The sequence below is a fragment of the Silurus meridionalis genome, chromosome 17 (genome assembly GCF_014805685.1).
Source record: "Silurus meridionalis isolate SWU-2019-XX chromosome 17, ASM1480568v1, whole genome shotgun sequence".
Lineage (NCBI taxonomy): Eukaryota > Metazoa > Chordata > Actinopteri > Siluriformes > Siluridae > Silurus > Silurus meridionalis.
In genome coordinates, this window is record NC_060900.1 from 6,998,898 (window position 1) to 7,013,604 (window position 14,707).

Consider the following 14,707-nt stretch of genomic DNA (forward strand, 5'->3'; position numbering starts at 1 on the left):
TATCATACTAAAACAGGTTTCGGTCCCCTAGTTCAAGTGAATGGAAAATCGATTGCCACCCAAATACATCCTAAACAATGCCTCCAACTTTGCTAACAATTTGGGGAAGAATAACACATGGCTGGAAAAGTCTGACGTCCCAATACTTTTGACTATATCGTATACGTGCATTCTGCAAAATAATAAATGTCACTTTTTACAATGAGGGTGTGGACAACCAAGAAGACATGGCTCAGCTAAAATCACTTGACTTGAAAATATGACTGCACAGCATGGAAGCTCATTTCCATCATCAGTCTCAGCCTTAGTCAGGACTGGAATGCGCTCACTTGCACATGGTCATGACAAAATTCACTTCGCCACATGGCAAGGCATTATTTCAAATGTATTTAACTTTAAACAACAAAATAACTGCGGGATTAATTGTGGAAGTGGAGAAAAATAGGGTGCATACTTCCACACATGATGCAAAGTAATGGCAAAAAAAAATGTAACAAAAAAAATAAATACATTTCCCAGTTTTTCATGTATTGAGTAAAGAATTAACTTCATCTAATTCATTTTTTTCTGTGTAACATAGTATATTTGGACTTTTTTCCACCACACGAATAGTCAAAATACAGACAGTGGTGGTTAGTGACTGTTTTACTTGACTTGCCTATGCAACCCCTACCGTGATCCTCATCCTTTTAGATACTATTATACCCCTCCATCTTTATCCTTTCGCATTTTGTTTGTCTTTTGCTGCATTTGTAGGTAAACTCGTTTCTACATCTTGGCCTTACCCATGATGGTCAGCTTGCGTGGTCTCTGCTTGGAGGTGATGACCTGTAGCGAAGGTGCAATAGATTGGATGCGTATGATTGGCTGGTTGGGGTCATAAGTGCCAGGCACAGCGAGCTCCAAGTCACGACACATGAGCAGTTTGGGTGAGACGTACTGCAGCTCCAGAGACGTGAGCTGAAAACAAATACGTATAAAAGCAGACATTTTAACGCTTATCTCTCTCTCTGTACGTCTCGCGTTCTTTTTCCGACCTGTCAATCTTCAGGCCTGTGTTACAAAGCTGTTTTTCTTGGATAGATGCAATGCTATATTATAACTACACAGCAGGTAAGGCAGTGAAATTCACACCACCTGAAATAACATCATAGAACAACAACATGATCCTTTTTCGAACGAATCCCTGTTTCTTGTCACTCATGAAGGAAAGGTGAAGGGAAAAATAATCCAGGAACATAATATCACTGAGAAAATAAAACGAAGCCTTACGAAGGATACACTCTTTTACTGACTGAGGCGAATCAAAATTCCCATCAAAGAGAAGGATTATTAATGTTAATTAAAAAAAAAAAAAGTAGAGAAAAGTATACTGATTGAAATGGGTGTGTCTGCAAACTGTGCGTTGGTAATATTAGATAAAAACCCTAACATGATTTTTTTATGGTGACACGTGCAGCAGTTTCGCATTACTTGCCTTTGTAGTCTGTACTTTTGACTGTAATAGAGACCAGTGACGGCTGGTTTGGATCAAATCGATCAATAAAAATCTATCACCAGCTCAACAACGAGACTATTACGGCTGAGCACTGCATTATATCATCAGGTCTCGTCCATTACAAAATAAGCATGTTATGGGGAAAACTATTTCACACACACACTTAAAGAAAGACAGGCATTCGTGATCTAAAATATTTGATGTCCATAACTGCTTACTCATTGCCTATTCAATCCAAACAACGCCGATCTTACAGGTCTGGTGTCGGTCATTTTGTGTTATTTATATTTGACTGGACAGCTTGACTTCTCGACCTAAAGCATTTTAAGGACAAAGAACAATGGCGTAAAAAAGAACTGGCCTTTATTTTGTTTATTACAATCACGACTGTGTTTCTGGTGCACCTTCTCAGTCACTGCTGATGCCGTGTCTTGTCTGCGATATCAGCTAAAACTTAATAATGAAAGTTTGGAATAGATAGAAATCTTGCTTTTTCATGCCATGTTTTTTTTTTATCTAAACTTCTCACGTATACTGGTCAAGCCCTAGAAGATTGCTCATTATTTTTGCTCACCTGTGGAAGCTGCTTGGCGATTCTGCGAAAGACATGATAATAAAGGTCCCAGGCCTGGGTCAGGTCCTTCACGTTACCCGAGCGCATGTACTTCCTGCACCAGTCCTGCGCTTCCATCAGATCACGACCGTATGCCTGTTAAAACACGAGCTTGCTTACAACAGAGCAGTTTAGAGCGCTCTCAATCTCTTAGTTTATACAAAAATACATTATTAAGTCTTATTAATATAGAGTTATTTCTTCCTGAGCTTCTTGGAGTGAGAAGACTACAAACTTGGTTGAAGGAGGTCTCTTTTAGGGTCTGAGGTCCTCTCTCCATCATTGCGTGAAGGGGTTCCAGAACAGCAAACATGCCCTTGACGTTCCTTTCACCAAAATACAAGCGAGACGCCTCCTCCAAGCCCTCATGCCACATTTCATGCCACAAGATGGCTACCCTGATCAGCTCCTCACTCACCTGTAAAGTTTTTATCATGGTTAAATACATCACTACACGGACAAAATGCTTTTTATTTTTTATAAAAAATCTTTTAGAAGTTCCACTAGATGTTGGCGTGTCCTTGTGGATATTTGTGCTCGTTCAGTAACTACGGGTCTTAGTAAAGTAAGGTACTGGTGTAGAGTAAGAAGGTCTGGGGTGCAGCCAGCATTCTAATTCATCCCAGAGGTGTTCAACAGGGTTGCAGTCAGTGCTCTAGAACAGGCCACTCAAGATCTTTTACTCCAACCCATGTAAACCATATCGTCATGGAGCTCACTCCATGAACAGGGACAGTGTCATGCTGGAAAATTGGAAAATGTATTGCTACTGCCTTCAAAGTCATCATACAGTTGTGTGCCTCCAACTTGGTGATAACAGCTTTGAAAAAAGAACCACATATGGCTAGATAAAGTCAGACGTCCAACTTTGAGTTTTTTCAGAGGGGACTGTTGAGAGATGGTTCCCATAATTGAAGTGTAATAATAACAATAATAACAATATAACGTATATTTTTTAATATGGTTTGACTTTCTCTATGGATAGAGTCTTCAGTGTCAGTGCTTTGTCATGACAAAGTCAGAAAGTCTTCATGACAGAGAAACTCTACTTCCTGGTTTCTTGGCAACAAGCTGCAGTTTTTGTGAAATACTTTTCTCTCAATTCAGCTCTGCTAAGCCAAGTGGATTCTTTACTTTTTCCGCTTTGTGGATGTGTGCGCGTTTGCAAGAACATACCATGATGGCTTGCTGGACCAGGGTGTTACAGTGCTCACACATGTTCTTTAGGATTTTATTGGCAGCATTGTGGCGAGCTGTAGTGGTAGACTTGGAGGCCACAGTCAACGGGTAGATCAAAGCCTGCAAAAAACGTAGACGGAGAATCCCATTTTATATTAAAATTTGTTTTTTTAAAGTCTTGTATTAAAGAAGTGAATAAATATATTGAAAATAATCACAAAAAAATGAATCTACATTAAGAAACGGTAGAAAGTATCACAAGAATCCAATGTTACTAGCAAAATGGAGTCATTAAACACTTTCAGTTACCTGTGGGTGATAGCGGCCAATGTCGGTGAGTAACTGATGAATGAGGCGTCCCACCAGCGGGCGAGGGGTATCGATACGGGCTATCAGCTGAGGAATAACCTGACCCGAAAAGAGAGGGAATGAATTAGAGTTAGAACGAAGGGATGATGTCTACGTGCACAAGAAGTGACTACATCAAACGTTTAATCTTACCTGTAACCACGTATCTATCTGTATAGTTTTAATTCCTTCCACGAGAGCTTCGTTCACTTCGGGCCAATGACCATAATCAAACCACAAGGTCAAAACTCTGAAACAGTGAGAGTTTGAAATAGAATGGGAATGGAATAGGATAGAAAATGACAAATGAGCAAAAGTAAAAAAAAAAAAAACAATTACAATTATTCTCACAGACTTTTAATAAAGACTGGCACTAGCACAAGAGGGCACCCTCTCCACATAATAATCATCAGTCATGTTTGTTTTATGTGTTAGCTCACCTCAGAGTGTCCTGCAAGTTGTTTCCACGTGACAGGGATATAGATCGGAAAAATCCCCGCACAGCAGGAACTGTGTACAGAAGCAGGGTCTTGGACAAATCCTATTCAACAAAGACATAAATATCCATTCAAAACCTACAAGCACATATAAGCATGAGTTCCTGGAATTCATCACCGCTAACTACACCTACAGTGTTTCCTTAATGCTCAAGGCATTAGCGTCAGACATGAAATTCAATAAATTACAACGAATATTTGCAATAGTTAATTTTAGTGCACATTATGATTAATGTAGTGGTTTTCTGAGAAAAGGTGATAAATGAACCTTCAAGCTGACAGTACAATGATTATTCACATCAAGTGTAATAATAAGCAAATGACCCCCCTGGCAACTGCACAGAAAACATTCTTTTGAAAGAAATTTCTTTTAAAGAAATTGTGACCCACATTTCTAAACAAAAAATCATTTTTTTTTAAAGAAAATAAAAAAAGAATAAAAGCTGAAAGCTCACTGGGACCAGTATTACTTTGTTAATAATCTGTACTCAGGTTCCACTTTATTTAGAACAGCTGTAACCCTGTTACGTGCAATTATCCAATAAGCCAATCGTCTGGCAGAGGCGCATAAAATCATGAAGATCATGCAAAAGCTTCAGATATTGTTTTTATCAAACATCAGAGCGTCACAAAAAAATGTGATCTTGTTGGACGGGGAATAGTTGTTGATGCTGAAAAGGCTAGTTTGACTATTTCAAAAAGTGCTTTTCTACTGAGATTTTCCTGCAAGAAAGACAATCCTACATCTAGAAGCATCTTGTTGATAAGAAGAATAATATTCTGAGAAGAATAGCCAGAATATATAAAGTTATCTTAAACTATAGCCCTGAATTCCTGTCAAACTCGATGTGGCCTTCTGCTGTTGTATTCAAGTCAAGTCAAGTCGGATTTTATTGTCATTCCAACCAAATACAGTGCAGAACCACAGAATGGAATGGAACTCAAAACTAACATGTGAAACATGAAAAAAAAAAACTAAAATTGGACAATTCCTCCTACCTTCGAGATGTTGTAATTATTTTTTTTTGCTTACCACTGTTAGAAATAGTGATTATTTGAAATATCATAACCAGCCTGTCAACTTCAATGAGTCTTTTTTTAAATCAACAAGATATTTTCACCTGTCTCAATCCCACCTCCGCCACCACTCCACCTGAGAAAACCTTAGACACTGCTAAGTGTGAAAATCACAGGCGATCAGCAGTTTCTAAATACTCAAACTAGATCATTAAATACCCAGTACCACGGTATCGAGTTCGCATTCGTTCCCCGCCATTGTAATATTTGACCTGAACATCTCCCAGTCGAAACTTCGCAGAGGGGTGATGAAACGAGGACCGTGCCATTTGGGTTATACGGGGGGTGTCTGATTTCACATAGAAATAGTGTTTTCCTCCCAATAAGTTAATATACAGCCTATTATGTAATGCAACATAAAGTGCGTGCATAATTCCACCCCCCCATGACAAATTTTAATTTCCATGATCCGTGATAGACACAGGAGCATCTTGTCGGCAACAAGATTTAAAGATTTAAACAATGTCTGGGAGATTCTGTAAAGGTATATTGTGCTCTAATTTCATTCTGTACATTAATGTGTGATTCAATTCAACTGTCAGTCGACTATAGGCAAGACTTCGGGGGACACCACTAATCTCCATGATAATCTCCATGATAAAGTGCCATACAGTAGTCATGAGTGATTGTACTCACCTCGTTGACCTTTTTCTGGCCAGGTGAAGGCACCGGGCTGTGATCAGCGCTGTCAGCTTCACTATCGCTATTGCTGGCTTCACTGTTGGCGCTGGCGGCGCTGGCACCGCTGGCATGCCGGAGCTTCTTCTTCTCATCACGGACTTGGTTCTGGTGCTTGTAGTGTAGAACAGCCTCGAAGTTCATTACAGCCCAGGCGTGCCAAGCCTGTGTGGGTTACAATCAATTTGTCTGTTACTAAGTCTTACTACTTTAGACAACATTTTTAGAGAAAAATTTAATTTGTTCCAGGAAAATGATGGTGGGTCCTTAATTATATTTTAGATCATATTACGTAAAGTTTAGGCCAAGAGAATTATGTTTTGGGGTGCTGACAGTGATATCCATAACAGTAGAAACTGAGTCACTAGTAGCAGTCATAGAAGAGCGTTCGCTCTGATTCGGTCCCGCGCTTAAACGGAACAATCTGTTTCTCCAGATTTTCAGTGACTAAGGTTCATTTCATGAGGGTTATGAAAACTACAAATTGAGGAAATACTTCGCTAAACACTTTCTGGTCACGTTGTGGAAAAACTCTAGCCCGTGCTGTCCTGTGAAGTACGAAAAGCTCACCTTGTACCAGTTGTGATCATGCTCTGTGGAGTGACTGTAGTATTGAAGCACTTTCGGTATGGTGCTTTCGTTGATGCCCTGAAGACTCAGCTGCCATTCACCTAGCTTTAAGAAACACCTGCACAGAGGGATGAGAAGAACATTGAGTCATAAAGTGGAAAAGGCTGGGAAATGAGAAGAGAAGCCTCTTGTGAGCGTTCCAACATTTGCATCACACGTGAAGAAACACAAAATGAGGAAATGTATTTATCCAGCTGTGAACTCAAGTCCTTCAGGATGCTCATATTGTATTCGATTCTTTCTGGGTTCTGTTGAGTCTCTTACTTGTAAGAATAGTCCTACTATACTCACAAATCCCTAACGGCAAACAGAAAAACGCCATCCCACCTCCATGTACTGTAGGGCTCCAAAGGTCTAAACGCAGATTCTCAAGAACTCAAGGACTTATTTCATTGCCCTGTTTTGCAAAAGCTCACATTTTGATTTGACACAAAACTTTCCCAACAAGATAATTAACCAAAAATGGGCTACGTGGGAAATAATAAAAATAATGCACTGGCAGACAGAAGAAAACACTTTTAAATAGGTTTTCAATACGTTTGATTTGTCATCTTTGGATGTCATTATTGAAGTGACGGAGAGGAATTTACTGAACGCTCCGGAGATGCTTTTTTTTCCTCCGCACATGTGCAATGATTACTGTCTTCAGGCCAAAATCGATTCCATTTGTCCTTCCATTGCCATAAATCCAATAAGGGCTGGGAGAAGCTCAAAGAACTGGAGTCAGACTGTTTATGAGAGTGTGGGCCAGAGGTATTACCTGCCTGCTCTCTCTGTGAAAAGGCAGAGCCAGCTAGAAGTCCACATCCACTAACACTGTGCTGTACTGTCTACTGGGCCAAACCGCGGGGTTATGCAATTTCGTTTAGTCATATACGGATCGTCATGCGAAGTTGCCGCATTTTAAGCCTGAGTAAGAGAAAGGCTGTGAGTGAGGGGGCCAATAACTCGCAGCCATAATAATTCTCAGCAGGCTAAGGCAAAAGTGCAATGAGCGATTTCTCCTGCCAGCTTCTTTTCTGGATCAAATAACGTCCAGGTCCTTAGGTGCAAATAAGCAGGCTTTTTATCTGTCCATCAAGTAAAAAAAAATTTAAAAAAGTGGACAAAAGAACTGCCTTTTAAACCATGTTCCCACTGGACATTGCAGAACAACTCAGTTCTATGCGTAAAAGCTATGCTACAATTCAATTTTTTTTATCTGGTAACCAGAACAAAGGACAAAATCTAAAAAAAATATATATATTATTAAAAAAAATATATAAAATCAAGCAGATTAAAAACAGATAAAAGCTTTTACCAATTGGACTGGTTTGAGTTTTTTTAGAAACTGATGGATGTTCATGCACTACAGTGTTTACATTGAATGGTGTAAAAAAAGCAAAGAAACAAAAAAAAAATCCATCCAGTAAACGTTTAGGTGGAAATGAAAATGGCCAGACTGTTTTTGAGCTGACAGGAGGGCTAGAGTTACAAAAATAAACTGTTTGTTACAACGATCATGTGCAGAAATGCATGTCAAATTGCACACGTTGGACAGCAGAAGCTCACATTCAGTTCCACTCCTGTCAGCCAAGAACAGGTTAATGAGAAGACCATAACCTGTAACTGTAACTGGAGAGATGAGAATGTAAAATAAAATAATAATTACATAAAAAAATAAACATGCAATGTTTTCTTTGGGGAGGTTTTTAAAAATCTGAATTTGAATTTTTCTATAATACACTACTGTTAAAAGTAAAAATATTCTACATGATTCCTTAACTAAGAAATATAACATTTAACAAAAGCCCCAAAAAATTGTGACTGCAATAATTCTTAATCTATATTTAAACAAGCGATTCATTAGTGCATATGTTTATAATATGGTGAGAATTTACATTCGTTCCATTTAATATTTTTAAGAACCACATTCAGATTTTGCTAAAAACAACTTGCACATTGTAGTCAAGCTTCTGGATATATATGATACCTGACCATTTAATTTGTATGAGCTTTTTGAACATCCCATTTAACACATTCCAGTCCCTATTTGCTATTATAATACCCTAAACTCTTCTGGGAAGATGTTCCACTAGATTCTGATGTGTGTTTGTGAAGATTTGTGCTTATTCAGCCACAAGGACATTAGTAAAGTCAGGTACTGATTGAAGCCCTGGGGTGCAGTCGATGCGCTAATTCATCCCAAAAGTGTTCAGTAGGGTTGAGATCAGAGCTCTTTAGCAGGACTCTAAAGATCTTCCATTCCAGCCAATGTGAACCATATAAACTTCATGGAGCTTGTTTTATGCACAGGGGCATTATTGTGCTGGAACAGGTTTGGGTCTTAGTGAAGGTAAATCTAATTCCACCAAATCCAAACTCTATAAAAGTGTGTTACTCCAATTTGGCAACAGTTTGGGGAAGAACCACATACAGCTGGAAAAGTTACATGTCCCAGAATCTTTGTCCATATACTGTCTTCTCGATAAAACACATTTCTTGAACAGTATAAACTGATTTATGGTTCCAAATTACTGAGCACAAGCTCCCAATATGCAGGAAATGTGGGGTGAAAAAAACATCAAAACCTGTGTTGACCATCCATCAATGTAATGCATACGTTAAACAAATATTAACATGATGTTACTCTAATCAGTCTTTGATCTGGGCTTAAATCAACAATCAGGAACTGTAATCTTTCTGGCTTGATTATAATTCCTGAAAAATGACAGAATGGTCCAGGATTCACCCTGAGGCAGACACGGTCTGAAATGAATATCAGTTGTTAAAATTTTAAAGTATATATGTGTACACTGTAAAAGTGTTAAAGAACATGTTTACAGACTTTACAAGGTTTCTACAGAAACCCAAAACAAACTACTAAACAGACGAGTGAGGAAATTGCTATCCTCCTGCTCCTCTCTGGAACTCAGTCCCTCCAAACACCTGCCTGTTGCAAATGGCTACAAAAAAAAAAAAAAAAAAAAAACCCAGCAGAAAATTCCAGAGAAGCCGTGCAGAGAGAACCAGGTGTGCACCGTCCCTGCACAACCCATGAATTATTCTGGGGTAAAAGTATGCCAGAGCATGTGATCTGGGAAAGGTGTAGGACCTTATCAGACAGACATTTAGCCCCAGTCAAATTCCACAAATGCTGCAAAGGCTCCAAGTTACGGTTACGACATTTTTACACATTTCCAAAGCCTCCCTGCGTGACCTGAATCGTACTGTATGAGGGAATGTGGTTGGTGCTAATGATGCAAAAAGGTGCTGTCAGCCCAAGAGCCAAATGCTTTATTTAGAAGCAGGAACGAAAAAAGCACAGTCACATGCTTGGTGAATCCTACAATCTGATTGGCCAGAAAGGTGTTGGCTGTATTGAAATCACAGGTTGATACGCTATTATTGTTTCTACAGTAACAACTAATTCACAGACGTTCATCTGACTATTTATGGCTGCTATAATGTATATAATAACAAGAACTAACATGCTGCTCAACAACACTGAAAATAACTATAAAACCGTTAAAAGAATGATGTGATTATTAAATGCCGATCAGTGGCAAAACATTTTGGTATTAAGTGGAAAAAGAAAAGAAAAAACATTTGTGATGCTCGGTAAAAGGAAAATAATCAACTTCAGGGTAACTTCCTACGTCACCCTGTTAAAATGATTCCGCTATCATGGCACACCCCGCCATGTTTTCTACCTTACTTAAAGCTGTCCACGATCCATCGATTAGGGAGCCAAGAATGAGGACACATTCTGAGTTTTTCTGGGAAAGACATCATCCTAAGTTTGTTTTCTTTTAAGTATTTCTTGTGCAATTACTGCTCCTTTTTTGTACAGATAATGGTACAAGCACAGACTTTCAGTCAGTTGCTTGATTTTGAAGTAAAACAAAAAATTATTTAAATGCACTTGTGTGTGTTAAACCACCAAGTTAAACCAATCAAACAATCATGATAATTGAAGCCAGGCCTCAAATGCAGCTCGCATTCACTTCCATCCACACCCAAGTTTCTGTGAAGCAAACTACAGATGACAGTGGACAAGAGATCAGTTACTTGAAGTGCACTCAGGCCCAGAAAAGACAAACAATCCTCAGGTTTTTCATAAATACTTCGAGGCTCATTCATAGTGCCTGGGGTCCTACTTATTTTTTGTGCGTGGATTTCCTACACATCATATAGTGCACTATTTGGGGCACAGATATTGCGGTGTTGTTGATCAATTATTATTTGGTGTAGCAGTGTATATAATGGATGTAAATTACTTCAATACTAAAGTATTGCAATTCAAGTGTTCTGGGATAGATGGATGGCTACCAAAGTGATCGCTGGTCCATATAAATGATTGTCATTTAATAACACATTGAAATGGTTCCATGCTGAATATCATGTCTTCACAAGCATGCTACATTCAGTTCAGACTCATACCTTCAAGTTCTGCACCCAAGGAGAAATACGGAAGGAAAGAAAGTCCTGCCAGAACGTGTTAATGAGGGTTAAGTGTAAGTCTATAAAGTGCTAATACTTTAAAAACAGGGCATGTGGTGAGAGAGATGACAGCTACTTCGTAGTCCCACATGTATCTACACGTACTAAAGACAAAACTCAACCCTGGAACTAAAGAAGATTAGGAAAATAAAACAGGAAAGGTTTAAAATGATGGGAGGACACAGAACATTTTGTTCTGAGTTAAAAAAAAATATATATTTTTGTACTAAGCCATATGTACTATCTAGACTTCTCTATACTGCACTGCATTGTTTTTCTGTATTATTAATCAGCTCATGTCACAGTGCATAATAATATCAAAAAGGTTCAACCATCAGCAAAAGTTGATCTCTAATGACCATTTGTGCTTAAGATTTCCTACAAAGCTGTAGATTTATTTATTTTTTTAGTTCTGTGACTTTTTATACATCCCCAGGTTTGGTATCGGTATCTGTATGACGTATCGATGGAGGTCCTGAACAAGGCATCGGTTGTGGAGGATCTGAATTCTCAAAAGTTGCTTTTGTGAGGTTGGAGAAAACCAATAGAAACACATTAATGGCATGGACATGTGAAACTGCAAAATAGCAACTCGTGCTCAGTTGAATCTGTGATGAGGGATCATCACCTGTGCTTCCTCTTTATCTTCAATCACAGATGGACAAACAAATAAGGACACCTGACTTTTCTAGCTGTATGTGGCTCTTCTTCAAACTTGGAGGCACACAATTGAATAGTACGTCTATGGATGTGGCAGAATTAGATTTACTCTTCACTTGAACTGGGAGACCCAAACCTGTTCCAATGACGCTGTGTACATGAGCTGGAGTAGAAGATCTTGAGTGGCCTGCTAGATCCCTGATCTCAACCTTACTGCACACTTTTGGGATGAATTGGAACGTCGGCTGCACCCCAGACCTCCTCACACTACATCAGTACCTGACTTTACTAAAGTCCTTTTGACTGAAGGTGCACAATTTTCCACAAACACACTCCAAAAGCATCTTCAAAATGGGATGTTAATATAAATCACTTGCAAATCTGTCAACAAACATGGACACTTTGGCCATATAGTGTAGATATATTCAAAAAAGAACACTGAAATTAGTGTGTGAACAACATTTGTGTGTTGTGTGTGTGTGTGTGTGTGTGTGTGTGTGTGTGTGTGTGTGTGTGTAGTGAGCTTTTAGACCTGGCCATGAGTTTGTGAAGCTCCTGCTTTTGCTGTTGGTCCTCGGCTGCAATGGCATGCTGAGCCTTCTGTTGCATACCCTGAACGAAGTGCTGCATATGCTGGAATGCATCAATCTGCGCAAGAGTGGGTCACGGAACAGAGAGAGTAAAAAAAAAAAGAAATGCTTAACTTTATGAGAACCTCTGGACAAAAAAAAAATGTTGAAAATGTAAAAAAAACAGAAGACGAGAGATTATATCGCGCACAAGCTCAGTACTGCTCTCTTTAAAACACTATTGAAATCAAAACTGTTAACTTTAGTAGAAAAACAAAACTTATCCTTTTAATAGGCTTTCTATTTTTGGATTAAACCATGATATGCATAATGAGGGGAAGAAAAAAAAAAACATTTAAAAATCTTTTATCTCTCCCTCTTTGTTTACTACAGACAACATTCATTATATTCCCATCCCCCATTCTGTCCTTTTTCACTTTTCTGGATAATCATAGGACTGCAACTGCAAGAAACACATTGCACTCAAGTCTCTGCTTTTTTAATCACTGAACAGTGAAACTTTTTGGTGTGATGCAACAGATCTTTTGACTTTTGGATTAAATACTACACAGTAACCGACGAGAAATAATTTTTAATCACAATATCACTGTCAGGTTGCTTTCTAAATCTGGTTCCATTCAAGATTCCTATCAAGTGTCAACTTAGGTAGTTTTTGCTTCCCACAAGTCACCTCTGGCTCACACCTTAGAGTACACATTTCATACAGTTCAATTTCAAATAGATCCGATTTCTAGAAAGCTGCTTTGTGACAATGTTGACTGCTAAAAGTGATAAAAAGTGAAATGAAAAATGATCGATCTGCCATTTCAAATCAGCTTTATTTTATTTACTTTGCCTCTGGCTGCCACAATCTATCCACTCGCTCCAGTGAGTTTGGAACCTTTCTTTAAGATATCAGCCGTGTCAAAATCCAAAATTCCCTATTCCTCACGATCCCTAATCCTTAGGGAATCCTGCGCTAACCACCATGTAGTATGAAGAATATTGAAACGTGTTATTTTGTAAAGTGAGGTAAATGTCTTTCAAAAGGAATACGATGTGCTCTAGAGGTGACGTGAACTGGATGTGTTTTTGGATTCATTTGACGTGTGTTTGGTGTTCGGAAAAGTGAAAAAGCAGGAACTCCTATAACCACAGGCATGTGGACATGCGCGTATACACACGCGCACACAAACATTCTAACATACTTTTCCGTGACCTTCAATGTGGAAATAATGGACTTTTTCTCCTCTCTCATCATCAGTGAAGATGAAGAGTGAGGAGTGAAATGAAGTGAGAGAACAACTCTCACAGCTGGCCTTCAGAGGAGAGATTCTTCAAATTCAATTCAGCACCGGCTCCTCTGACGCTCAACAGCTAACATTTGAAGCTCCCTCACTGCTGCTTTAAACACCACTAGTGTATTACACAAGAATGGGACCTGTTTAAAAAGACAGATGGCCTCGGACAAAGCCGTGTGTATACGTTTGAGATTTGGAATAACCCAGACAGACTTGTCTAGAGCACTGAAACGTGATTTCAAAGTAGAGACAAGTCAAGAAAACATCCATGTTACAAAAATGTTATGTTTTGTCTTCGGCCTTCATTGTCTGGTTGTAAACAACACTGAGGAAACTCCGGGTGTACGTACCTTGCGTGCACTCTTCCACATGTACTTCATGTAAGCGTACGTCACGTGTGGGTGGGCTGTGGGCAGAGGCTGGTCCAGCTGTTTGGACGGGTCGACTCCGAGGAGCAGGACCAACGTTTTATGAGCCAGAGCCTGGACACAGAAAGACGAATTAACCGGCAATATCTGAACACACAGCTTTCTTTTCTTGGCATATACACCAAATGTGCAAAAGTATTGGGACAATTGCGTTTTCCAAGCCATACGTGCTTCTTCCCTAAACTGTTACCGCAAAGCTGCATAGCTACAGGTGCACAATTGTATAGGATTTGTTTGGATAAGGCAGCATTCAATTATTCCTTAACTTAAGGCCCAAACCGGTTCTTAAAGTCATACCTCAAACACACAAAACACTACAAAATCTAGTGAAACATCTTCCTTTAAGAATGCAGGTTATTATAACAGCATATGGGGACTAAGTGTGATATGGAATGTTTAAAAAGCGCATATGAACCTAAGGTTAATGTGTTCACAAATTCTTGTTCCTATAGTATCTTATAGTCCATGGTTTAGCCACTAACATGACTGAATGGTGGAAAAAGTGAATCTTTAATGATAAACTAATACTACTATTAAAGCGTGAGGTACATCTGTGTTGCTTCCTATTGGTGCTTCAAATGACCTCTTTTGTCCTGCGCCAACTGTCTCGAAATGTTCTGTTTGCTTTGTCACATTTTCTTCAAATGAGCCCCGTCTGCAGCTTGCTAATCAGACCGCTGTAGACAAAACCAAATCTGGGAAAACTGTCCCTTTTCTGACCTAATGTTTCTAACCCTGTAATGAATC

The 14,707-nt window shown here is 39.0% G+C and overlaps 1 protein-coding gene across 4 annotated transcripts in view; it reads right to left on the reverse strand.

Annotated features, from left to right (window-relative positions):
• Positions 1-14,707, reverse strand: part of mtor (mechanistic target of rapamycin kinase) — an 84,145-nt gene that overhangs the window by 5,404 nt on the left and 64,034 nt on the right. For all 4 annotated transcript variants that reach the window (XM_046870795.1, XM_046870794.1, XM_046870796.1 and 1 more), the window contains exons 36-46: positions 13,883-14,014; positions 12,195-12,310; positions 6,461-6,578; positions 5,849-6,055; positions 4,079-4,179; positions 3,792-3,888; positions 3,600-3,698; positions 3,288-3,410; positions 2,347-2,529; positions 2,073-2,207; positions 786-960 (exon numbers count right to left, since the gene is read on the reverse strand). In XM_046870795.1, the coding sequence (XP_046726751.1) occupies positions 786-960; positions 2,073-2,207; positions 2,347-2,529; positions 3,288-3,410; positions 3,600-3,698; positions 3,792-3,888; positions 4,079-4,179; positions 5,849-6,055; positions 6,461-6,578; positions 12,195-12,310; positions 13,883-14,014 (1,486 nt within the window). The remainder of the gene's footprint in view (positions 1-785; positions 961-2,072; positions 2,208-2,346; positions 2,530-3,287; positions 3,411-3,599; positions 3,699-3,791; positions 3,889-4,078; positions 4,180-5,848; positions 6,056-6,460; positions 6,579-12,194; positions 12,311-13,882; positions 14,015-14,707) is intronic.